Source organism: Eumetopias jubatus, unplaced genomic scaffold, assembly GCF_037043125.1.
Source record: "Eumetopias jubatus isolate StellerSeaLion01/CBP00866 unplaced genomic scaffold, mEumJub1_p1.0 scaffold_1, whole genome shotgun sequence".
Lineage (NCBI taxonomy): Eukaryota > Metazoa > Chordata > Mammalia > Carnivora > Otariidae > Eumetopias > Eumetopias jubatus.
Genome location: NW_028274807.1, coordinates 70,173,311 through 70,199,672, shown reverse-complemented (window position 1 = coordinate 70,199,672; position 26,362 = coordinate 70,173,311). Strand labels below are relative to the sequence as shown.

General features: G+C 50.3%; 2 protein-coding genes across 2 annotated transcripts in view; both read left to right on the top strand.

Annotated features, from left to right (window-relative positions):
• MUC4 (mucin 4, cell surface associated) overlaps positions 1–26,362 on the top strand; it is a 52,417-nt gene that overhangs the window by 14,059 nt on the left and 11,996 nt on the right. Inside the window, exons 2-13 of the mRNA XM_028101083.2 lie at positions 15,584–15,736; positions 17,034–17,167; positions 18,063–18,227; positions 18,468–18,623; positions 19,580–19,710; positions 21,301–21,389; positions 23,108–23,287; positions 23,475–23,600; positions 24,369–24,488; positions 24,806–25,014; positions 25,467–25,557; positions 25,993–26,160. Coding sequence (XP_027956884.2) covers positions 15,584–15,736; positions 17,034–17,167; positions 18,063–18,227; positions 18,468–18,623; positions 19,580–19,710; positions 21,301–21,389; positions 23,108–23,287; positions 23,475–23,600; positions 24,369–24,488; positions 24,806–25,014; positions 25,467–25,557; positions 25,993–26,160 — 1,722 coding nt within the window. The remainder of the gene's footprint in view (positions 1–15,583; positions 15,737–17,033; positions 17,168–18,062; positions 18,228–18,467; positions 18,624–19,579; positions 19,711–21,300; positions 21,390–23,107; positions 23,288–23,474; positions 23,601–24,368; positions 24,489–24,805; positions 25,015–25,466; positions 25,558–25,992; positions 26,161–26,362) is intronic.
• Positions 3,187–15,508, top strand: LOC148165018 (uncharacterized). The gene is made up of 12 exons (XM_088018813.1): positions 3,187–9,577; positions 10,384–10,483; positions 10,884–10,939; positions 12,202–12,301; positions 12,699–12,754; positions 13,108–13,207; positions 13,608–13,663; positions 14,074–14,116; positions 14,546–14,572; positions 14,786–14,896; positions 15,125–15,238; positions 15,427–15,508. The coding sequence occupies exons 1-12, from the start codon at positions 3,187–3,189 to the stop codon at positions 15,506–15,508; spliced, it is 7,236 nt and encodes a 2,411-aa protein (XP_087874939.1).

The window sequence follows — 26,362 nt, the reverse complement described above, 5'->3', positions numbered from 1 at the left end:
CGAATCTGCAGGTCACATTGGATAGTTCTGACATCCTAACAATATTAAGTCTATTAAACTTGGGATCTGTTTTTATTCATTTATGCCTTCTTTAATGTCTTTCAGCAATATTTTGCCATTTTTATTGTACAAGGCTTTCACCTCCTTTGTTAATTCCTAGGTATTTTTTTTCTTTTTGATGCTATTATAAACAAAATTGTTTTCTTAATTTCCTTTTTGGATTGTTCATTATTAGCATATAGAAATACAACTGATTTTTGTGTGTTGACCTTGTATCCTACTACTGCGCTGAATTCACTTAGTAGTTTTACAAGTTTTTTGTATGGAAACTTTAGAGTTTTGTACATATAAGATCATATCATTTGTAAACAGATAATTATGCTTCCTCCTTTCTAATTTGGATGTCTTTTATTTATTTTTTTCTTTTCTTTTTTCTTCTTCTTCTTTTTTTTTTTTTTCCCATAATTGATCTGGCTAGAACTTCCAGTACTATGTTGAATACAAGTGGTGAAAGCAAGCATCCTTGCTTTGTTCCTGATGTTAGAGAAACAGCTTTGTCTTTCACCATTGAGTATGATGTTCATTGTGGGATTTTAATATATGATTTGCATTATATTGAGGTAGTTTCCTTCTGCTCCTACTTTGAAGAGCAGTTTTATCATGAAAGAGTGTTGAATTTTGTCAAATGCTTTTTTTACATCAATTGAGATGAGCATGTTGTTTCCCACCTTCATTCTATTAGTGTGATGTATTGCGTTGACTAAGTTTTTTATGTTGAATCATCCTTGCATTCCAGGAATAAAACTCATTTAGTCATGGAGAATAATCCCTTTAATATGCTGCTGAATGCAGTTAGCTTCTATTTTGTTGAAGATTTTTCCTCAATGCTTGTAAGAAATATTGGTCCTAAGGCATATATATATATATATATATATATTTTTTTTTTCCTTGTAGTGTATTTGTCTGGGTTTGGTATCAGAGTAATGCTGGCCTAAAAGAATGAGTTAGGGCAAGTTCCTTCCTCTTCAATTTATTGGAAAAGTGTGAAAAGTATGGTGTTAGTTCTTCTTTGAGTGTTTGGTAGAATTCCCCTGAAGCCATTAAGCCCAGGGCTTTTCTTTGTTGGGAGAATTTTGATTGTGGAGTCAATCTCCTTACAAGTTATAGATCTATTCAGATTTTCTATTTCTTTATGATTTGGTCTTGACAGGTTTTGTGTTTCTAGGAAACACATTGACCATTTCGTGGAGGTTATCCAATCTGTTGGTGTATAACTGCTCACACTCCTTGCTTATAATCCTTTTATTTTTGTAGAATTGCTGGTAATGTCCACACTTTCATTTCTCATGTTAGTAATTCGAGTCTTCGCTCTTTTCTTCTTAGTCCACCTAGCGATATTTTATCAATTTTGCTCATCTTCTCAAAGAAGCAACTTTTGGTTTTATCTATTTTCTCATGGTTTTGAAATTCCATATTCATGTATCTCTGTTTTAATCTTTGTTTATTCCTTCTTACTGCTGGCTTTGAGTTTAGTTTGTTCCTCTTTTTCTAGGTCTTTAAGATGCAAAGTTAAGTTAATTCCTAACAACACACTCTTCCTTCACCTCTGCTCCAGAGACAACAGCATCTGAGAACCACACCAGTCAGACCACGGAGCCCAGCAAGGAATCTCAAACAAGCACTCTCTCACTAGAGACCACCTCAAGTCCTGCATCCTCTGTAGGTGGATACACTCATAATGACCACATTTCCCAGGACACAGCCACCTCTGGGGCAGCAAGCACTTTATCTCCTTCCAGTGTCCGCCTTAAGCCTTCTACAATGTCAGAAAGGCCCAAGTCATCAGCCTCCACAGGTGAGGTTTCATCCTCTTCTAGTGGAAGCAACTCACCTCGCATGACCTCAGAGGTCCCCACAACACCCATTTCATCAGACATTACAGGAGGAAACACAAATCACACACGACAACCTGAAAGGAAAAGTTCTACTCCAGTCACCTCAACAATCTCAGTAACAACTGGACAAAAGTCACTGTCAACAGCACACTCTTCCTTCACTTCTGCTGCAGAGAAAACAGCATCATCTCACCACCACACCAGTCAGACCACGGTGACCAGCAGAGAATCTCAAACCAGCACTCTGTCACGAGTGACCACCTCAACATCTTCATCCTCTGTAAGTGGATATACTCCTACAGACCACATTTCCCAGGACACAGCCACCTCTGGGGCAGCAAGCACTTTATCTCCTTCCAGTGTCAGCCTTATGCGTTCCACAATGTCAGAAGGGCCCACGTCATCGGCCCTCACAGGTGCGATTTCATCCTCTTCAACTGTAGGTAACACACCTCCCATGACCTCAGAGGTCCCCACTACACCCATTTCATCAGACGTTACAGGACGAAACACAAATTACATGCGACAACCAGATGCACGAAGCTCTACTCTATTCACCTCAACAATCTCAGTGACAATTGGACAAAAGTCACCATCAACAGCACACTCTTCCTTCACTTCTGCTCCAGAGACAAGAGCATCATCTCAGGACCACACCAGTCAGACCACGGAGACCAGCAGAGATTCTCAAGCCAGCACTCTCTCACTAGTGACCGCCTCAACATCTTCATCTGCTGTAAGTGGATATACTCCTACGGACCACATTTCCCAGGACAGAGCCACCTCTGGGGCAGCAAGCACTTTATCTCCTTCCAGCGTCAGCCCTAAGCCTTCCACTCCGTCGGAAATGCCCACGTCATCGGCCTCCAAAGGTGAGATTTCATCCTCTTCTACTGTAAGCAACACACCTCATATGATCTCAGAGGTCCATACAACACCCATTTCAGCAGACATTACAGGAGGAAACACAAATCACATGCAACATCCTGAAACTGGAACTTTTACTACAGTCACCTCAGCAATCTCCATGACAACTGGACAAAAGTCACTGTCAACAGCACGCTCTTCCTTCACCTCTGCTCCAGAGACAACAGCATCTGAGAACCACACCAGTCAGACCACGGAGCCCAGCAAGGAATCTCAAACCAGCACTCTCTCACTAGAGACCACCTCAAGTCCTGCATCCTCTGTAGGTGGATACACTCATAATGACCACATTTCCCAGGACACAGCCACCTCTGGGGCAGCAAGCACTTTATCTCCTTCCAGTGTCCGCCTTAAGCCTTCCACAATGTCAGAAAGGCCCAAGTCATCGGCCTCCACAGGTGAGGTTTCATCCTCTTCTAGTGGAAGCAACTCACCTCGCATGACCTCAGAGGTCCCCACAACACCCATTTCATCAGATATTACAGGAGGAAACACAAATCACACAAGACAACCTGAAAGGAAAAGTTCTTCTCCAGTCACCTCAACAATCTCAGTAACAACTAGACAAAAGTCACTGTCAACACCACAGTCTTCCTTCACTTCTGCTCCAGAGACAACAGCATCATCTCAGGACCACACCAGTCAGACCACGGAGACCAGCAGAGAATCTCAAGCCAGCACTCTCTCACCAGTGACCACCTCAACACCGTCATCTGCTGTAAGTGGATATACTCCTATGGACCACATTTCCCAGGACACAGCCACCTCTGGGGCAGCAAGCACTTTATCTCCTTCCAGTGTTAGCCATAAGCCTTCCACTCCGTCAGAAATGCCCACGTCATCGGCCTCCGCAGGTGAGATTTCATCCTCTTCTACTGTAAGCAACACACCTCATATGATCTCAGAGGTCCACACAACACCCATTTCAGCAGACATTACAGGAGGAAACACAAATCACATGCAACATCCTGAAACTGGAACTTTTACTACAGTCACCTCAGCAATCTCCGTGACAACTGGACAAAAGTCACTGTCAACAGCACACTCTTCCTTCACCTCTGCTCCAGAGACAACAGCATCTGAGAACCACACCAGTCAGACCACGGTGACCAGCAGAGAATCTCAAACCAGCACTCTGTCACGAGTGACCACCTCAACATCTTCATCCTCTGTAAGTGGATATTCTCCTACGGACCACATTTCCCAGGACACAGCCACCTCTGGGGCAGCAAGCACTTTATCTCCTTCCAGTGTCAGCCTTATGCGTTCCACAATGTCAGAAGGGCCCACGTCATCGGCCCTCACAGGTGCGATTTCATCCTCTTCAACTGTAGGTAACACACCTCCCATGACCTCAGAGGTCCCCACAACACCCATTTCAGCAGACATTACAGGAGGAAACACCAATCACATGCTACAAGCTGAAACTGAAACTTCTACTACAGTCACCTCAGCAATCTCCGTGACAACTGGACAAAAGTCGCTGTCAACAGCACGCTCTTCCTTCACCTCTGCTCCAGAGACAACAGCATCTGAGAACCACACCAGTCAGACCACGGAGCCCAGCAAGGAATCTCAAACCAGCACTCTCTCACCAGAGACCACCTCAAGTCCTGCATCCTCTGTAGGTGGATACACTCATAATGACCACATTTCCCAGGACACAGCCACCTCTGGGGCAGCAAGCACTTTATCTCCTTCCAGTGTCCGCCTTAAGCCTTCCACAATGTCAGAAAGGCCCAAGTCATCGGCCACCACAGGTGAGGTTTCATCCTCTTCTAGTGGAAGCAACTCACCTCGCATGACCTCAGAGGTCCCCACAACACCCATTTCATCAGACATTACAGGAGGAAACACAAATCACACACGACAACCTGAAAGGAAAAGTTCTACTCCAGTCACCTCAACAATCTCAGTAACAACTGGACAAAAGTCACTGTCAACAGCACACTCTTCCTTCACCTCTGCTCCAGAGACAACAGCATCTGAGAACCACACCAGTCAGACCACGGTGACCAGCAGAGAATCTCAAACCAGCACTCTGTCACGAGTGACCACCTCAACATCTTCATCCGCTGTAAGCGGATATTCTCCTACGGACCACATTTCCCAGGACACAGCCACCTCTGGGGCAGCAAGCACTTTATCTCCTTCCAGTGTCAGCCTTATGCGTTCCACAATGTCAGAAGGGCCCACGTCATCGGCCCTCACAGGTGCGATTTCATCCTCTTCAACTGTAGGTAACACACCTCCCATGACCTCAGAGGTCCCCACAACACCCATTTCAGCAGACATTACAGGAGGAAACACCAATCACATGCTACAAGCTGAAACTGAAACTTTTACTACAGTCACCTCAGCAATCTCTGTGACAACTGGACAAAAGTCGCTGTCAACAGCAGGCTCTTCCTTCATCTCTTCTCCGGAGACAACAGCATCATCTCAGCACCACAGCAGTCAGATCTCGGAGACCAGCAGAGAAACTCAAGCCAGCACTCTGTCACCAGTGACCACCTCAACATCTTCATCCTCTTTAAGTGGATATACTCCTACGGACCACATTTCCCAGGACACAGCCACCTCTGGGGCAGCAAGCACTTTATCTCCTTCCAGTGTCAGCCATAAGCCTTCCACTCCGTCGGAAATGCCCACGTCATCGGCCTCCAAAGGTGAGATTTCATCCTCTTCTACTGTAAGCAACACACCTCATATGATCTCAGAGGTCCATACAACACCCATTTCAGCAGACATTACAGGAGGAAACACAAATCACATGCAACATCCTGAAACTGGAACTTTTACTACAGTCACCTCAGCAATCTCCATGACAACTGGACAAAAGTCACTGTCAACAGCACGCTCTTCCTTCACCTCTGCTCCAGAGACAACAGCATCTGAGAACCACACCAGTCAGACCACGGAGCCCAGCAAGGAATCTCAAACCAGCACTCTCTCACTAGAGACCACCTCAAGTCCTGCATCCTCTGTAGGTGGATACACTCATAATGACCACATTTCCCAGGACACAGCCACCTCTGGGGCAGCAAGCACTTTATCTCCTTCCAGTGTCCGCCTTAAGCCTTCCACAATGTCAGAAAGGCCCAAGTCATCGGCCTCCACAGGTGAGGTTTCATCCTCTTCTAGTGGAAGCAACTCACCTCGCATGACCTCAGAGGTCCCCACAACACCCATTTCATCAGATATTACAGGAGGAAACACAAATCACACAAGACAACCTGAAAGGAAAAGTTCTTCTCCAGTCACCTCAACAATCTCAGTAACAACTAGACAAAAGTCACTGTCAACACCACAGTCTTCCTTCACTTCTGCTCCAGAGACAACAGCATCATCTCAGGACCACACCAGTCAGACCACGGAGACCAGCAGAGAATCTCAAGCCAGCACTCTCTCACCAGTGACCACCTCAACACCGTCATCTGCTGTAAGTGGATATACTCCTATGGACCACATTTCCCAGGACACAGCCACCTCTGGGGCAGCAAGCACTTTATCTCCTTCCAGTGTTAGCCATAAGCCTTCCACTCCGTCAGAAATGCCCACGTCATCGGCCTCCGCAGGTGAGATTTCATCCTCTTCTACTGTAAGCAACACACCTCATATGATCTCAGAGGTCCACACAACACCCATTTCAGCAGACATTACAGGAGGAAACACAAATCACATGCAACATCCTGAAACTGGAACTTTTACTACAGTCACCTCAGCAATCTCCGTGACAACTGGACAAAAGTCACTGTCAACAGCACACTCTTCCTTCACCTCTGCTCCAGAGACAACAGCATCTGAGAACCACACCAGTCAGACCACGGTGACCAGCAGAGAATCTCAAACCAGCACTCTGTCACGAGTGACCACCTCAACATCTTCATCCTCTGTAAGTGGATATTCTCCTACGGACCACATTTCCCAGGACACAGCCACCTCTGGGGCAGCAAGCACTTTATCTCCTTCCAGTGTCAGCCTTATGCGTTCCACAATGTCAGAAGGGCCCACGTCATCGGCCCTCACAGGTGCGATTTCATCCTCTTCAACTGTAGGTAACACACCTCCCATGACCTCAGAGGTCCCCACAACACCCATTTCAGCAGACATTACAGGAGGAAACACCAATCACATGCTACAAGCTGAAACTGAAACTTCTACTACAGTCACCTCAGCAATCTCCGTGACAACTGGACAAAAGTCGCTGTCAACAGCACGCTCTTCCTTCACCTCTGCTCCAGAGACAACAGCATCTGAGAACCACACCAGTCAGACCACGGAGCCCAGCAAGGAATCTCAAACCAGCACTCTCTCACCAGAGACCACCTCAAGTCCTGCATCCTCTGTAGGTGGATACACTCATAATGACCACATTTCCCAGGACACAGCCACCTCTGGGGCAGCAAGCACTTTATCTCCTTCCAGTGTCCGCCTTAAGCCTTCCACAATGTCAGAAAGGCCCAAGTCATCGGCCACCACAGGTGAGGTTTCATCCTCTTCTAGTGGAAGCAACTCACCTCGCATGACCTCAGAGGTCCCCACAACACCCATTTCATCAGACATTACAGGAGGAAACACAAATCACACACGACAACCTGAAAGGAAAAGTTCTACTCCAGTCACCTCAACAATCTCAGTAACAACTGGACAAAAGTCACTGTCAACAGCACACTCTTCCTTCACCTCTGCTCCAGAGACAACAGCATCTGAGAACCACACCAGTCAGACCACGGTGACCAGCAGAGAATCTCAAACCAGCACTCTGTCACGAGTGACCACCTCAACATCTTCATCCGCTGTAAGCGGATATTCTCCTACGGACCACATTTCCCAGGACACAGCCACCTCTGGGGCAGCAAGCACTTTATCTCCTTCCAGTGTCAGCCTTATGCGTTCCACAATGTCAGAAGGGCCCACGTCATCGGCCCTCACAGGTGCGATTTCATCCTCTTCAACTGTAGGTAACACACCTCCCATGACCTCAGAGGTCCCCACAACACCCATTTCAGCAGACATTACAGGAGGAAACACCAATCACATGCTACAAGCTGAAACTGAAACTTTTACTACAGTCACCTCAGCAATCTCTGTGACAACTGGACAAAAGTCGCTGTCAACAGCAGGCTCTTCCTTCATCTCTTCTCCGGAGACAACAGCATCATCTCAGCACCACAGCAGTCAGATCTCGGAGACCAGCAGAGAAACTCAAGCCAGCACTCTGTCACCAGTGACCACCTCAACATCTTCATCCTCTTTAAGTGGATATACTCCTACGGACCACATTTCCCAGGACACAGCCACCTCTGGGGCAGCAAGCACTTTATCTCCTTCCAGTGTCAGCCATAAGCCTTCCACTCCGTCGGAAATGCCCACGTCATCGGCCTCCAAAGGTGAGATTTCATCCTCTTCTACTGTAAGCAACACACCTCATATGATCTCAGAGGTCCATACAACACCCATTTCAGCAGACATTACAGGAGGAAACACAAATCACATGCAACATCCTGAAACTGGAACTTTTACTACAGTCACCTCAGCAATCTCCATGACAACTGGACAAAAGTCACTGTCAACAGCACGCTCTTCCTTCACCTCTGCTCCAGAGACAACAGCATCTGAGAACCACACCAGTCAGACCACGGAGCCCAGCAAGGAATCTCAAACCAGCACTCTCTCACTAGAGACCACCTCAAGTCCTGCATCCTCTGTAGGTGGATACACTCATAATGACCACATTTCCCAGGACACAGCCACCTCTGGGGCAGCAAGCACTTTATCTCCTTCCAGTGTCCGCCTTAAGCCTTCCACAATGTCAGAAAGGCCCAAGTCATCGGCCTCCACAGGTGAGGTTTCATCCTCTTCTAGTGGAAGCAACTCACCTCGCATGACCTCAGAGGTCCCCACAACACCCATTTCATCAGATATTACAGGAGGAAACACAAATCACACAAGACAACCTGAAAGGAAAAGTTCTTCTCCAGTCACCTCAACAATCTCAGTAACAACTAGACAAAAGTCACTGTCAACACCACAGTCTTCCTTCACTTCTGCTCCAGAGACAACAGCATCATCTCAGGACCACACCAGTCAGACCACGGAGACCAGCAGAGAATCTCAAGCCAGCACTCTCTCACCAGTGACCACCTCAACACCGTCATCTGCTGTAAGTGGATATACTCCTATGGACCACATTTCCCAGGACACAGCCACCTCTGGGGCAGCAAGCACTTTATCTCCTTCCAGTGTTAGCCATAAGCCTTCCACTCCGTCAGAAATGCCCACGTCATCGGCCTCCGCAGGTGAGATTTCATCCTCTTCTACTGTAAGCAACACACCTCATATGATCTCAGAGGTCCACACAACACCCATTTCAGCAGACATTACAGGAGGAAACACAAATCACATGCAACATCCTGAAACTGGAACTTTTACTACAGTCACCTCAGCAATCTCCGTGACAACTGGACAAAAGTCACTGTCAACAGCACACTCTTCCTTCACCTCTGCTCCAGAGACAACAGCATCTGAGAACCACACCAGTCAGACCACGGTGACCAGCAGAGAATCTCAAACCAGCACTCTGTCACGAGTGACCACCTCAACATCTTCATCCTCTGTAAGTGGATATTCTCCTACGGACCACATTTCCCAGGACACAGCCACCTCTGGGGCAGCAAGCACTTTATCTCCTTCCAGTGTCAGCCTTATGCGTTCCACAATGTCAGAAGGGCCCACGTCATCGGCCCTCACAGGTGCGATTTCATCCTCTTCAACTGTAGGTAACACACCTCCCATGACCTCAGAGGTCCCCACAACACCCATTTCAGCAGACATTACAGGAGGAAACACCAATCACATGCTACAAGCTGAAACTGAAACTTCTACTACAGTCACCTCAGCAATCTCCGTGACAACTGGACAAAAGTCGCTGTCAACAGCACGCTCTTCCTTCACCTCTGCTCCAGAGACAACAGCATCTGAGAACCACACCAGTCAGACCACGGAGCCCAGCAAGGAATCTCAAACCAGCACTCTCTCACCAGAGACCACCTCAAGTCCTGCATCCTCTGTAGGTGGATACACTCATAATGACCACATTTCCCAGGACACAGCCACCTCTGGGGCAGCAAGCACTTTATCTCCTTCCAGTGTCCGCCTTAAGCCTTCCACAATGTCAGAAAGGCCCAAGTCATCGGCCACCACAGGTGAGGTTTCATCCTCTTCTAGTGGAAGCAACTCACCTCGCATGACCTCAGAGGTCCCCACAACACCCATTTCATCAGACATTACAGGAGGAAACACAAATCACACACGACAACCTGAAAGGAAAAGTTCTACTCCAGTCACCTCAACAATCTCAGTAACAACTGGACAAAAGTCACTGTCAACAGCACACTCTTCCTTCACCTCTGCTCCAGAGACAACAGCATCTGAGAACCACACCAGTCAGACCACGGTGACCAGCAGAGAATCTCAAACCAGCACTCTGTCACGAGTGACCACCTCAACATCTTCATCCGCTGTAAGCGGATATTCTCCTACGGACCACATTTCCCAGGACACAGCCACCTCTGGGGCAGCAAGCACTTTATCTCCTTCCAGTGTCAGCCTTATGCGTTCCACAATGTCAGAAGGGCCCACGTCATCGGCCCTCACAGGTGCGATTTCATCCTCTTCAACTGTAGGTAACACACCTCCCATGACCTCAGAGGTCCCCACAACACCCATTTCAGCAGACATTACAGGAGGAAACACCAATCACATGCTACAAGCTGAAACTGAAACTTTTACTACAGTCACCTCAGCAATCTCTGTGACAACTGGACAAAAGTCGCTGTCAACAGCAGGCTCTTCCTTCATCTCTTCTCCGGAGACAACAGCATCATCTCAGCACCACAGCAGTCAGATCTCGGAGACCAGCAGAGAAACTCAAGCCAGCACTCTGTCACCAGTGACCACCTCAACATCTTCATCCTCTTTAAGTGGATATACTCCTACGGACCACATTTCCCAGGACACAGCCACCTCTGGGGCAGCAAGCACTTTATCTCCTTCCAGTGTCAGCCATAAGCCTTCCACTCCGTCGGAAATGCCCACGTCATCGGCCTCCAAAGGTGAGATTTCATCCTCTTCTACTGTAAGCAACACACCTCATATGATCTCAGAGGTCCATACAACACCCATTTCAGCAGACATTACAGGAGGAAACACAAATCACATGCAACATCCTGAAACTGGAACTTTTACTACAGTCACCTCAGCAATCTCCATGACAACTGGACAAAAGTCACTGTCAACAGCACGCTCTTCCTTCACCTCTGCTCCAGAGACAACAGCATCTGAGAACCACACCAGTCAGACCACGGAGCCCAGCAAGGAATCTCAAACCAGCACTCTCTCACTAGAGACCACCTCAAGTCCTGCATCCTCTGTAGGTGGATACACTCATAATGACCACATTTCCCAGGACACAGCCACCTCTGGGGCAGCAAGCACTTTATCTCCTTCCAGTGTCCGCCTTAAGCCTTCCACAATGTCAGAAAGGCCCAAGTCATCGGCCTCCACAGGTGAGGTTTCATCCTCTTCTAGTGGAAGCAACTCACCTCGCATGACCTCAGAGGTCCCCACAACACCCATTTCATCAGATATTACAGGAGGAAACACAAATCACACAAGACAACCTGAAAGGAAAAGTTCTTCTCCAGTCACCTCAACAATCTCAGTAACAACTAGACAAAAGTCACTGTCAACACCACAGTCTTCCTTCACTTCTGCTCCAGAGACAACAGCATCATCTCAGGACCACACCAGTCAGACCACGGAGACCAGCAGAGAATCTCAAGCCAGCACTCTCTCACCAGTGACCACCTCAACACCGTCATCTGCTGTAAGTGGATATACTCCTATGGACCACATTTCCCAGGACACAGCCACCTCTGGGGCAGCAAGCACTTTATCTCCTTCCAGTGTTAGCCATAAGCCTTCCACTCCGTCAGAAATGCCCACGTCATCGGCCTCCGCAGGTGAGATTTCATCCTCTTCTACTGTAAGCAACACACCTCATATGATCTCAGAGGTCCACACAACACCCATTTCAGCAGACATTACAGGAGGAAACACAAATCACATGCAACATCCTGAAACTGGAACTTTTACTACAGTCACCTCAGCAATCTCCGTGACAACTGGACAAAAGTCACTGTCAACAGCACACTCTTCCTTCACCTCTGCTCCAGAGACAACAGCATCTGAGAACCACACCAGTCAGACCACGGTGACCAGCAGAGAATCTCAAACCAGCACTCTGTCACGAGTGACCACCTCAACATCTTCATCCTCTGTAAGTGGATATTCTCCTACGGACCACATTTCCCAGGACACAGCCACCTCTGGGGCAGCAAGCACTTTATCTCCTTCCAGTGTCAGCCTTATGCGTTCCACAATGTCAGAAGGGCCCACGTCATCGGCCCTCACAGGTGCGATTTCATCCTCTTCAACTGTAGGTAACACACCTCCCATGACCTCAGAGGTCCCCACAACACCCATTTCAGCAGACATTACAGGAGGAAACACCAATCACATGCTACAAGCTGAAACTGAAACTTCTACTACAGTCACCTCAGCAATCTCCGTGACAACTGGACAAAAGTCGCTGTCAACAGCACGCTCTTCCTTCACCTCTGCTCCAGAGACAACAGCATCTGAGAACCACACCAGTCAGACCACGGAGCCCAGCAAGGAATCTCAAACCAGCACTCTCTCACCAGAGACCACCTCAAGTCCTGCATCCTCTGTAGGTGGATACACTCATAATGACCACATTTCCCAGGACACAGCCACCTCTGGGGCAGCAAGCACTTTATCTCCTTCCAGTGTCCGCCTTAAGCCTTCCACAATGTCAGAAAGGCCCAAGTCATCGGCCACCACAGGTGAGGTTTCATCCTCTTCTAGTGGAAGCAACTCACCTCGCATGACCTCAGAGGTCCCCACAACACCCATTTCATCAGACATTACAGGAGGAAACACAAATCACACACGACAACCTGAAAGGAAAAGTTCTACTCCAGTCACCTCAACAATCTCAGTAACAACTGGACAAAAGTCACTGTCAACAGCACACTCTTCCTTCACCTCTGCTCCAGAGACAACAGCATCTGAGAACCACACCAGTCAGACCACGGTGACCAGCAGAGAATCTCAAACCAGCACTCTGTCACGAGTGACCACCTCAACATCTTCATCCGCTGTAAGCGGATATTCTCCTACGGACCACATTTCCCAGGACACAGCCACCTCTGGGGCAGCAAGCACTTTATCTCCTTCCAGTGTCAGCCTTATGCGTTCCACAATGTCAGAAGGGCCCACGTCATCGGCCCTCACAGGTGCGATTTCATCCTCTTCAACTGTAGGTAACACACCTCCCATGACCTCAGAGGTCCCCACAACACCCATTTCAGCAGACATTACAGGAGGAAACACCAATCACATGCTACAAGCTGAAACTGAAACTTTTACTACAGTCACCTCAGCAATCTCTGTGACAACTGGACAAAAGTCGCTGTCAACAGCAGGCTCTTCCTTCATCTCTTCTCCGGAGACAACAGCATCATCTCAGCACCACAGCAGTCAGATCTCGGAGACCAGCAGAGAAACTCAAGCCAGCACTCTGTCACCAGTGACCACCTCAACATCTTCATCCTCTTTAAGTGGATATACTCCTACGGACCACATTTCCCAGGACACAGCCACCTCTGGGGCAGCAAGCACTTTATCTCCTTCCAGTGTCAGCCATAAGCCTTCCACTCCGTCGGAAATGCCCACGTCATCGGCCTCCAAAGGTGAGATTTCATCCTCTTCTACTGTAAGCAACACACCTCATATGATCTCAGAGGTCCATACAACACCCATTTCAGCAGACATTACAGGAGGAAACACAAATCACATGCAACATCCTGAAACTGGAACTTTTACTACAGTCACCTCAGCAATCTCCGTGACAACTGGACAAAAGTCACTGTCAACAGCACACTCTTCCTTCACCTCTGCTCCAGAGACAACAGCATCTGAGAACCACACCAGTCAGACCACGGAGCCCAGCAAGGAATCTCAAACCAGCACTCTCTCACCAGAGACCACCTCAAGTCCTGCATCCTCTGTAGGTGGATACACTCATAATGACCACATTTCCCAGGACACAGCCACCTCTGGGGCAGCAAGCACTTTATCTCCTTCCAGTGTCCGCCTTAAGCCTTCCAGAATGTCAGAAAGGCCCAAGTCATCGGCCTCCACAGGTGAGGTTTCATCCTCTTCTAGTGGAAGCAACTCACCTCGCATGACCTCAGAGGTCCCCACAACACCCATTTCATCAGACATTACAGGAGGAAACACAAATCACACACGACAACCTGAAAGGAAAAGTTCTACTCCAGTCACCTCAACAATCTCAGTAACAACTGGACAAAAGTCACTGTCAACAGCACACTCTTCCTTCACTTCTGCTCCAGAGAAAACAGCATCATCTCACCACCACACCAGTCCGAACATGGAGACCAGCAGAGAATCTCAAACCAGCACTCTGTCACGAGTGACCACCTCAACATCTTCATCTGCTGTAAGTGGATATACTCCTATGGACCACATTACCCAGGACAGAGCCACCTCTGGGGCAGCAAGCACTTTATCTCCTTCCAGCGTCAGCCCTAAGCCTTCCACTCCGTCAGAAATGCCCACGTCATCGGCCTCCAAAGGTGAGATTTCATATTCTTCTACTGTAAGTAACACACCTCCCATGACCTCAGAGGTCCACACAACACCCATTTCAGCAGACATTACAGGAGGCAACACAAATCACATGCCAGTTCCTGAAACCGGAACTTTTACTACAGTCATCTCAACAATCCCCGTGACAACTGGAGAAAAGTCACTGTCAACAGCACACTCTTCCTGCCCCTCTGCTCTAGAGACAGCAGCATCATCTCAGGACCACAGCAGTCAGACCATGGAGACCAGCAGAGAATCTCAAACCAGCACTTTGTCACCAATGATAACCTCAAGTCCTTCTTCCTCAATAAGTGAACACCCTGCTACAGAGGGCATTTCCCAGCACACAGCCAGCTCTGTGTCGTCCTCCAGTATGAGGCACAAACATTCATCTGTGCCAGGTGTCATGCATCCATTCACAGTCCATGCTTTCTCTGAGTCTACTCCCTTTGGTAATAGGGACACAGTTCAGGCCATATCAAATTTCTATAGTTCAACTAATAATTCTTCATTTTCTCAATCAGCCCCTGGCTTTGCAGGCATCAGGAGCTCCACTACACTATTCACTGGTCCCACTACTCCTCTGTCTATTACCAGCACTTTCCCACCGTCCATAGCATCCTCAAGTTCCTCTGTAAAGACTCAGACATCAGGTATGTGGGGTCTCCAGCATTTTGGTCTCTCAGGGTGGCCCTATTGCCTCAGTTCAGGCAGTTTCACCTCAGTTCAGGGTGTTTGAGAGAGGATGGTGTATTAGCATTACCAGGCTAGCGGAGGTCCTCAAGAAGGCGAAGTGAGTGGGAGGGAGGTGAGTGACGGGTCACCATTCCCTCTACCCCAGAAGACTGTTGCTTATGTGCAGGGAGCAGTTTGAGTGTGGCCAGAAGATAGGAGAGTTTCTAGCTATCTCCCCCAGCTCCTGAATTCTGTGACTCTCTTTGATTCTGCTCCTTTCTGAGTATAAGACCCACTCAAGTTTTCTCTCCCTGCATGCCCAGGAACAATCACAACCTCACTGAGGATAGGCAGCCAGAGAAGGACGACACCATCACTAGCGTCAACAACCTCCCAGACCCGTACAACCTTGTCTCCTAGAACGTCCACAGGCACAAACTCAACAGCTGCTCCAGTCCCTATCAAGCCCATGAAAGGTTAAGTGATTCTTTAGGTCTGGGGTCCCTCCACTCTGGGATGGAAAGTATTGGGCTAGATGTGGATGCTGTAGTTATGGCAGCTTAATTAGATCTACTAGTGAGGGCCCTTTTGGGTAGCTGGGGGAGCTGGTTCTGTGGATATCTCTACTGCCTCATCTGGGCCACAGGAAGTCCAGCTGCTCCCATATCCCCTTTAGAAGGGTGATGTAACTGAATACTCATTCTTAGCCTGCTTGCTCATAGACTGCTCTCTCAGGTCGTAAGCTCTCATAGGGGACTATGAAACAACATCAGAGTTGGGTGCTGAGGGCTGGCTTTGTACATGGCATTGGGCTAGGAGGTAGAGATAAGAAATGATCAAGGTGCTATTTAGTAGGACACAGATCTCCTGCCTTGATAGGTGCAATTAGAGGAATAAATGTAAGGTGTTAGGCACGCACAGTGGAAGGCCTGTAGGGGATGCAAGGTGTGCTCAAGGTGAAGAGGAGGCTTCCTGGAAAGAATGAATAGGAGCTAGGGAAGGGGAAGCATGCCAAGCAGGCAGGAGAACTTGAAGAGCAGAAATAAAGGTGTAGACATGAAAAGTAGTCCCAGTATTGCATGGGGAGGATATCCCCAAAGCGCTTGGGGGTGCTGGAAACAAGGTGAAGAGTATTGAGAAATGAGGCTGTCATGTGAGGAAACCAGGGAGGACATGGTTAGATCTGTATTTATGAGTGGCCCTACGGTGTTTGGGGTGTTAGTGAATTTGCAGGAGGCCGGGAGAGCTGTATACAGACCACTGTGGTATTCTAAGCAAACCAGGGGAGCGATATCAGGAAAGAAAGGAGGAGACCCATTTGAGAAATATTTAGGACAAGCTTTCTCGAACGAGAGCCCGTGGACTTCTAAGGGGTCCAAGGACAAATTCTGGGGGATCCTCCAGTGTATCTAGAGGAATACCATCTTAGGAAACAAGTCTCATTCTATGAAATGGTATTTCAATTACTGATCTTCACAACATTGGAGTTTTGTCTTCGAACCCTTGAGAGAATTACGAGCATCATAACAGGTGCAGAATAACTTGTTGGTATTCTGACAGCAGGACCTGTTTTTCTTCAAAATGGTAAAGGATGAGAGTTCCCACTGAAGGGATCAAAAATGAAGAGATGGGTTAAATGCAAGTGGAGAGGGGGACAGAGGAGTCCTTCAGGGCTCCCAGTTGGGTGGAGGAGCAGCTTGGGGGAAGCTCTCTGCCAGCCCTAAGGAAGTCAGGACCCATGAGAATTTCCTGCCCTTCTTTGTACTGGCCCAGGTGTTCCCCTCTTTCCCTATGGGCCACATGTCGGAGACCGTGAGTTCGTCAAGAGGACTGTGGACTTCACCTCGCCGCTCTTCAAGCCCCAGATTGGCTTCCCTCTTGGCTCCTCTCTCAGGGACTACCTCTATGTGAGTCCCCAGCTGCAACCCAAAGGGCAGGACCCGTGACCTTCGATCCCCAGACTCTGCTTCTCTTTCCAGGGCTTGGACATGGCCCCGTGACCATGACCATGGCCCAGAGGAAGGGAGAATGAAACAAGCAACACTTGTTAGGCACCTACTGCCTCCCTGCCCCTGGCACAGTTTGCATTTATGCTCTTTGACTCCAGGGTACCAGCCGAGGATGACTGGGAGCTAAGCAAGGCCCCCTACCCTCATGGACAAGAGTGTCTTTACCTCAGTAGAGAGGTCTGGGGACCCAGTAAGCTCTCCACTGTTTTCAGGGCCTTTTTATGAGTAGGAAGCTCTACTTGGGAAACCGCTTTTTAATGCTGTTTACATTTTCTATGAATATATCCTGGCTCATCCTGGAGGAGAGTCGGAATGGCAGTTGTGGCCCCTGCAGGCCTCAGTTAGCAGGGCTGGGAGGCTGGGGCAGGACACACTATGATAGGGCAACACAGCGATGGGACTGAGGGTAGCAATCCTCTAAACGCCCTCTGATGTGGAGGGAGCCTCAGGTTGGCTCTGCGGGGACTCACCCAGAGGGCTCTGCTCTGTGATGGGCCTGTCTATAGATGGGCCACGGAAGCAGGGCAAAACCTACCATGTCAGGAAGGACTTAAAAGAGAGGAGTGTCCTGCAGCTGAAGAGCATTTGTGTGAGAACTACGTAAAAGGGGCTCTCCCAGCAGGCAGGGAGATGAATGAGATAACCTTGCCAAAATTGTTGACATCTCTACAGTTCTACCCAGAGAGGTCCTTGGGGGTCACACTTCTGAAGAGCTGGCCCAAGGCTGGGATGTTTTCTCCCTGCCTCCCTCCCTCCCTCTCTAAACACTAACCAGAAGAACCTTTGTGCCCAGTTCACAGATAATGGCCAGATCATTTTCCCGGAGTCCGAGTACCAGATTTTCTCCTACCCCAATCCCCCCGCTAGAGGCTTCACGGGCTGGGACTCTGTGGCCCTGGTGGCTCCATTCTGGGACGATGCTGATTTTTCCAGTGGCCAGGGAACCATATTTTACCAGGTGAGCCTTTCCGAGTCCGGCATTCAGGATCCCCCAGCAGCCAGCAAGGAGAGACAAAGGGCTATGTGGGGGGTATGCAAGTGTTACTGCTGTCAGAGCCTGGGCTCCGTGTGGGCAGCGGGTGATGTTTAAATATGGGGGGGAGCAAACAGGGTAGGACGGTTACATAGACTCGGGAATACGCATTCATAACCATGAGAAGACCCTCATTTCCTTATCTTATCTGCCTTCCCTTCCTAGGAATATGAGACGCTTTATGATGAACACAACCAGCTACTATGGCAAGTGGAGTCTTGGATTAAAAAGTTCATGTACACCTGGAACTACAAAGCTAGGTGGACCCTAAAGGTCACGTGGGTCAATGCCCCTGCCTATCCCGCCCAGCGGACCTTCGGGGTGAGTGGACCCATGGACAGCTCCCTGTGAACCATCTGGAAGTCAGACATCCTAGAGCCCTAGGCAGGGGCCACTCTTCTAACATGTGCTCTGATTCAGGGACAGGTTGCAGGTTATAGCACCTCCTCACCCCCACCCTGTTTGCTGAGCACTCACCTAGTACTCATTGGGTTGAAACATAGGAAATGGAATTTTTTGGAAGTCAAAAATGGCTGGCTGTTGGCAATTTTATACGGCTCAACCTGGTATTATTAGCCACATTTTAGAGATGAGGAAGACAATGATTAGAGAGGTTAAGCCATCTGCTCAAGGTCACCCAGCTAGCAAATGACAAAGCCAGGCTTGGAACTGAGGCTTTGTGACTCCCACCTTTGGCTCTCAGCTGCAAAGCCATCCAATGGCAATGGTCACCCCACACAGTGTCCTCAGTCTTCCCTCTGGGGACGCTTATAGCCCTTGTGTGTGGTCTAAAGCCACTTCTTCATTGGTTCAACAAGTTCATTGGTTACCTGCTTTGTACAAGCAGTGCTTGGCATCTGCCTTCAGAGAACCTCCAGTGTCACCTCTGTGGTCCATCCACAATATTCAGGTTGAGGGGACATTTGAACAATGTCCTTAAAAATATTCCCGAGGGAGCCAAATAGGCCTCTGTTGACTCTCTGGGGTGGTGGGTAATCTTTCCAAGTCCTGAAGCTTTTTCACACAAACTCTCTTCTCACTGGATCCAAAACCAGAGCCCTTTATCACCTCTCTCTGGACAGAAGTCACAAAGAAAGCAAAAGTACCATGGTAGGTGTTTTGACCTCCAGGGTGAAAGCTGCCCTGCACAATCCCAGACTTGCTCTGGGGAAGCCAGGAAAAGATGATGTGTGTGTCTGGGTAGGTGATGGGACATCAGGGAGAAGACCCCAGATCTCTCACAGGCAACCCTATGTTTGTCTCCAACCGACCTCCAGACCAACACCTACCAGGTCATCCTCTCCACAGATGGGAGCAGGTCCTATGCCCTGTTTCTTTACCAAAGTGGTGGTATGCAGTGGGATGTGACCCAGCGCCCAGGCAACCCGGTCCTCATGGGCTTCTCCAGGTAGGACGGGGACGGATGGTCAACACTGAGTAGATACTAGGAAGTGGTGCAGGGTGGGGTTTCTGCTGCACACCCACTCCCACCCCCCAGGACAGGGTATGAGTCCCTCTTGCTGATGTTTCTAACTCACACCAACTCCGGTTCCCACTTCTTGCTGTTTCAAATTAAAAGATGCCCATTCACCTGGCCATTCTGTCTCCCAATCTAATCCCCATGCTTCATAATAATTCCCAGAGCTCTGACTTCTCTGATTTCTACTGACATTAGCCAACCTCTCTTGACATCTCAAGTATCATAATAACAGCCAACAGTTATTACACTAACTACTTAACTTGCATTACTTCATTTAATTATCACAACAACCCATGAAGGAGATACCCTTTTCTACCCATTCTACAGATAAGAAAACTGAGGTAAAAATAGATCCGTAATTGCCCAAAGTCACAGAGATGGAAGTGGCAAAACAGGAACTTGCACCTGGATATTTGAGGCTGGAATCTGCCTTCCTGACTTCTGCTGAGCATTAGCCCCTCACCCGGGGGCACCAACAGCTTGTGTGGGGTCAGTGGGAAAGACGGAGAGTGGAGGGAGGGAGCCGCAGACGGGGCCTTGGATTCCTGTGTGTGAAGGTGACTCAGTCTCTGACAAACAGTTCTCAACCACAGTATTTCCAGATGCTGGTGTGTGTAATCAGTTGTGAAGGTCACACGTAATTTGTTATTGGTCATTGCTGTAAATTCTCTTAGATGGTGTTCAGGGTTGTCCCTATAATTCCATTGCTTTCCCTTGCTTTTTGATGTGCTGTGAAAGAGAAAGGAGTGGAATTATCCAACTAGCTAGGGATTTCCCACCCTCCGGAGTAGCCCTTGGAAGGTGTCACACCTGTGTGCCTTGCCTATCCTGTGGCAGAGAGGAGGAAAGGTCAGGAGTCACTGCTCAGAGGCACATGCCCAGATTTCCCTTTTTCTGGAGCAGCGCCATGACCCTCAACACCGAGGGGTGTGCACCCATTGTATCAGGTCCTCACTCAGTTCTGAGGGGTCTACAAATGTTACTGCATTTAATCCCCACCACACTGTGCAGCGGTTGCTACTGTTTTCTCTTTTCTACCATTGTGAAAACTGAGAACCAAAGAGATGAAGCAGTTTGCTCATGGCTACCGTGCTACTCAGTGCTGGAATCAGGCGTGGAATCCATGCCCATCTAAGTGCAGAGACTGGCTCTTAGCATCACGACATACGGTCCCCTATGTCCTGTCCAATCCCCTGTTGAAGGGAAACTCATCAGAAGGAGGCCTGAACTCTGTTGTGTCCACACCCCTGTCTCATGACCAGTTTCTTGCAGTTAGCGGTCAGATGTAGAGTAAATCAGAGCCTTCCCACCCTTCGCCCCCATCTCTGCCCTCTCCTGCTGGCTGCTGGGAGTCAGAGATGCTGGCTGGCTGATGAACTGACTCTGTAACTGACTGGGATCTGATGACTACCGGGACTGAGTGACCGTCTGTCCAACTGGCTGGATGAATGTATAGCTCCCCGACCGAGAGGAAAGACTCCGTGTGTGACAGGCCTGCAATTCTTTCTTTGCTCGCAGTGGAGATGGGCATTTTGAAAACAGCCCACTGACATCCCAGCCAATGTGGCAGAAGTATCTACCAGATCAATTCCTGAATTCCAACTCAGGTAAAAGCGCCACCTCTTCACACGTGAGCTGGACTCAAATCCTCTCTGTCCTCAACTCCATGAGCCATGAGAGTCCTAGCGAGGTAGCTCTCTAGCATCTCCACCACTCCAGAGGGTGTCCCCGCACAATCTGACCCCCAGGTGTAACCCGGACTTGGCACTACCCGGGTGCATCTGGTACCTTCTGCACCCTCACAACAGTACAGTCCCAGCTGGGGCTATGTCTCCTCCCTGGGATGAGCCAAGCCCAGGTTTCTTGGTGGGGGCCCAGATCCTGGAATTGAGGACAGGAGGTGGGGATATGAATGGGCAGTTAGGACAGTGCTCCAGGTGTCCTGTCCCAGAGCTGGAATGAGAACCCAGATGAGATCCCCGAAGGCAATCTACCAAGGGGAGGTCCAGAAGTCTGACATTCAGCCAAGCATCATTTTTTATTGAGCATCTGCTGTGTGCTAAAAGCCAGAAATATGAAGGGGGGGAAATAAAGGGAAAAGACTGACTATATTTGCTCTCAAATAGCTCTCACTCTGTTAAGAAAGCCAGTGCTTCAGTATCAGGAGAACCCATGGGACATGACTCAATCTATTGTCCACAGGCCCAACACGACAGAAATTATAGTTCCCAAAATGTGAGCAGAATGAAGGACAGTTTAGCATTAGAAATCAGCCATGTAGATTGTGAAGCATAAATTGACTTCTATTTGCTCTGTGACAAGAACATTTGGCAAACAGAAGCTAAGTCAAATCATGGGTGCCATCTTGTGGAGAGAACTGCCCTGTCAGATCTATCAAGATACATCTGCTTGTGACTTAGGGGGCATAGTGTGTGTGTGTGTGTGTGTGTGTGTGTATTTGTATGTGTTTGGGGAAGAATATCTGAATTGTTTCCCATAATATCAGGCCATTGTAGAGAAGATATGTGAACAAATAATCATAAACAATAATTACTTTTTCAAAACCTTAACAAATTATAGTTATCTTGATAATTTCTTCTTTTGTGTGGGAACAGGGCCAAAATCTAATACGTTATGTCCTGTTGTGTCTTTTTGGACTCTGAAGCCCCCTTTTCACTCCTGGCCATCGGGGTGGGCAGTATGTAACTTACAGTTAAAAATCAATTTAAATTCAAACCCCCATCAGGGTTTCTTCTCCCAGTTACTTCTCCCTTCCAAGGATGGCCTCCAGGCACAGAGGACTCTTCCTCAGCCTCACAGTGCTGGAGCAAGCCCCCAGCTGATTTCTGGGCATCGGCCTCTGTCCTGGCTACTTTGGCCACTGACACATCTGTGCAGGGGGAAGGGGAGGGTCAGGGATGCAAGCCAAGTGTCTGAGCTGGTGGCTGGTGGCATCCCTTAGTGAGGTAGAGGATGCATGAGGAAGAACTGGTTTGGGGAGACTGGAAGGTACTGGAGTTTAATGTGGCAGACGGGAGGGTGGAGGATCGATGGACAGAAGCTCAGGGCTACAGTCAGGCTCTCAGTGGGTGCCGGTGAGGCCTCTCTGCCCAGCTCTTGTTCGAGGGTTTCCCCCTAAGATCCAAGCTTTAAGGGCCTCTGGAGGTCACATAAAAGGGGCCAGTCCGAACTGAGTCCCATCCCCGGAGATGCCGTCCAGAGTGGGGGAGGTGGCATACAGAAGGTGTGTTTATGGGTTGGGTTGCTAAAGCAGAGTTTGTGGCCCTAGGCCCTGGGATAACCCCTTCTTCCTTTGCTCCTCTAGGCCTCCGGGGCCTGCAGGTCTATAGCCTACACAGGGAAGAAAGGCCCAACTACCGTCTCCAGTGCCTGCAGTGGTTGAAGAGACAGCCTCCTTGGCCCACATGGGGCTGGAACCAGATCGCCTGCCCTTGCTCCTGGCAGCAGGGACTATGGGACTTACGATTCCAGCCCATCAGTATGGGTAACACCTCCTTCCTGTCTCTTGGGGCTTCCCCACCGGGCCCCATAAGCCTGCCCACCCACCCTTTGCTCACACCTGACCTGTCCCTTCTAGGACACCCTCGGCCCCTCCCCAGAAACGCCCGCCCATTCCCGCCCTCCCCTGCCCCCCAGGCCTCGGGGCCTGAGTACGTCTGTCCTTGTCGCAGGCTGGTGGGGCCTCGGCAGCAAGCAGCTGTGCAGCTTCTCCTCCTGGCGCGGGGGCGTGTGTTGCAGCTACGGGCCCTGGGGCGAGCTTCTCCAAGGCTGGAGAGTGCAAGCTCCTTGGCAGTTTGGTACGTGTGTCCGTGTGTCCGCAGAGTTCTCACCCCCACCTTCTCTGGAGCTCCCTCTACTCTTCTCTGTCAGAGGCCAGGCCTGGGCTCCAAGCCAAGCAGTGGGACCCGAAGAAAGAAGCCCTTTTGTCCCCATTCCCTCCCAGCAGCCTCCCCTCTCTGGCCATTAATTTCCTGACCCTGTACCTTTGGGAAGCTTCCAACATCCCTTCCAGCTGACATCCCGGAGGTTTATGGTCCAGTGCCTCTTGCCCCATCTTCACTTGGCCCCATAGCCCCAGACAAGAGTGGGGGCATCTTTCCAGGGAAGGAGAGGGGACCGAGTCTGTCCAGATTAGCTGGCTGTCCTCTCCCGCAGAGACCCTCCAGAGGAGCTAGAGGGCACAGGGTTGGGGGACCAGGGTAATGTGCATCCTCCCTCCACCTCTGCCACCTCGCTACTCCCGACAATCACAGCAGCCTCCGTGGTTCCCCAGACCAGGAGTCACGGCCTCCCCACTCCTGCACTTTGAGAGCAGGGGGACTCAGCCCCACGCTTCAGGCAAGAAAGCAGTTGGGCCACAGCCATGAGCCCGGGGAGCTTTGCTGCACACAGCTGCAGCAAGCCTGCCGAGGGAGACAGTGACCGGTCAGTGGCCTGAGGCCACGGAGCAGGGCAGGATTCCCCCCGCCCCCGAGGTGCTCCCCGGGTCATCCTGCCCCACCAAACCTTCTGGCCAGGCTCTGCAGGTCCTCGGTCTCCCTGCAACGTGCCGCTCTTCTCCACAGACCAGGAACTAGAGCCACAGAGCTGGTGCTGCCACTGGAACGACAAGCCGTCCTTCTGTGCCCTGTACCAGCAAAGGCGGCCGCGCATCGGCTGTGCCGGGTACCGGCCCCCACGGCCCGGTGAGGCTGCTGGGGCCCGGCGGGGCTGAGGCGGAGCGGCTAGGGAGGGATAGCGAGCTTCCTGGGGCAGGGCTGTGGCCATGACGGGGAGATGGTCTGGTGTGCGGCCGATGGCTTTGTACATGGCACTGGGGAAAGGGTGGGAGAGCGGAGATAATGACGTGAATTTGGGCAGGGGCACAAAAGTGCAAGAGGGCCTCCCGGGGATGGTTCTATACTCCCCGAACGTCTCCCAGCCTTGAGCTGGCCTCAAGGGGATGGGGGATCTCAGATCCTTCCCTGGTCTACCATGCCATGCGATCTCTCCTTTTTTCCAGCCTGGATGTTTGGGGACCCCCACATCACCACCTTGGATGGTGCCAATTTCACCTTCAATGGGCTGGGGGACTTCCAACTCGTCCGGGCCTGGGACGGAAACTCCTCGTTCCTGCTGCAGGGTCGCACCGCCCAGACCGGCTCAGCCCAGGCCACAAACTTCATTGCCTTTGCGGCTGAGTATGACACCAGCCTCCTGAGCCCCATCACAGTGAGTGAGGCAGGGCCCTCAAGGAGGAGAGAAAGAAGGAGGAAGAGAATGGGGCGGCAGGGAGGGAGGACACATCCGGCCAGTGTAGTGGTTCGAGAGTCAACCCTAGAGACAGTGGGATTCAGGTCAGGGCTCCATCAGCCTTGTGATCCTGAAGAGACGACTGAAATTCCAGTGCCTCAGTTTTCTTACAGTAAAATGAGGATAGTAGTATTACCTACCTCACAGGGCCGTTGTGAAATTTAAAATGAGATCATCTGAGAAATGTGCCTAGCTCCAGCCTGGTCCCTGCTGAGCACTCTAAAGCCATTAGCTAGCACAACCTCATCATCACCCCCACCTCCCCCCCCACACCCCCACCGGGGCTCAGGTGCAAACTCTCTGCAGCCTCCTTTCTCAGCCTCTGGGCCCACCTGCAGGTCAGGCTTAGACCTCCTCCAATTCCCTTCCAGGTCCGATGGCTCCTTAAGCCCAATGACACAATCCATGTGCAGGTCAATAACCAGACTGTGACATTTGAGACTAACCGTGAAGACCCAGAAGGTAGGCTGGGGACAGCCGTCAGCCACCTTCTCCTGCTTCCCTGGGTCAGGCTTCAGCGGGGCGCCTAGCGCCTGGGAGTAAGGCAGAGGCAGCAGCATGGGGGGTGGAGGGGGGTGTCGGCACCCTTGCTTCACCCCCTCTTCTTTCAGCAGCTGGGTCTGAGCAGCTTCTTCACCCAGGAGCCAGGCATTAGGCTTCCCCTCCTCACTTCTCTCCTTCCTCCAGGGCAGTGATAGCCTCGCCCATCTCCAGTCCCCAGGAAGGAGGGGGTGTCCTGTGAGTTTGGCTTTGGGACAGTGGACAAGGCACCCCCAGGCCACCCCAGAGCTGCTCTCAAAGTCTCCCCTCTGCACCTTGACCCTTCATTACTGCCAAGTCTTGGACCCACAGGGTTCCGATGCTAGTTTCTTCCTCCTCTGTCTCCCAACCTTCCAGGCCTGGAGATATTCAACACCACCGGCATCATCATGACCCGCAATGGCTCCCTGGTGTCAGCCACCTTCGATGGGACCGTGACCATCTCAGTGACCGCCCTCGCGAACATCCTCCACACCTCCTGCAGCCTCCCAGAGGAGTATCGAAACCGCACAGAAGGCCTCCTGGGTGAGAAGCAGACAGGACTCGGCGTCTGAGGCAGCGGCAGCCACCAGAGCTTGGGCCCCAGACCACAGGCAGCTCCCCGTCCAGTTGGCCTGTGGGCGTCCCAGGCTGAGCTTCCCTTCCTCAGCCCCCTGGGAACAGAACCCCAAGGGCGCGGAGAGGTGGGGCTTGACGAGGGACCTCTTCAGCTTCCTTCGAGCCTCAC

What these genes read in the sequence shown, in the direction of transcription:
- LOC148165018 (XM_088018813.1), top strand. Translation starts at nt 3,187, where the DNA reads ATGTCAGAAAGGCCCAAGTCATCGGCCTCCACAGGTGAGGTTTCATCC. An exon ending in CAAGTCATCGGCCACCACAG is followed by an intron (nt 12,755 to 13,107) that starts GTGAGGTTTCAT and finishes CACATTTCCCAG; the next exon opens with GACACAGCCACCTCTGGGGC. An exon ending in AAGTCCTTCTTCCTCAATAA is followed by an intron (nt 14,897 to 15,124) that starts GTGAACACCCTG and finishes CTGGCTTTGCAG; the next exon opens with GCATCAGGAGCTCCACTACA.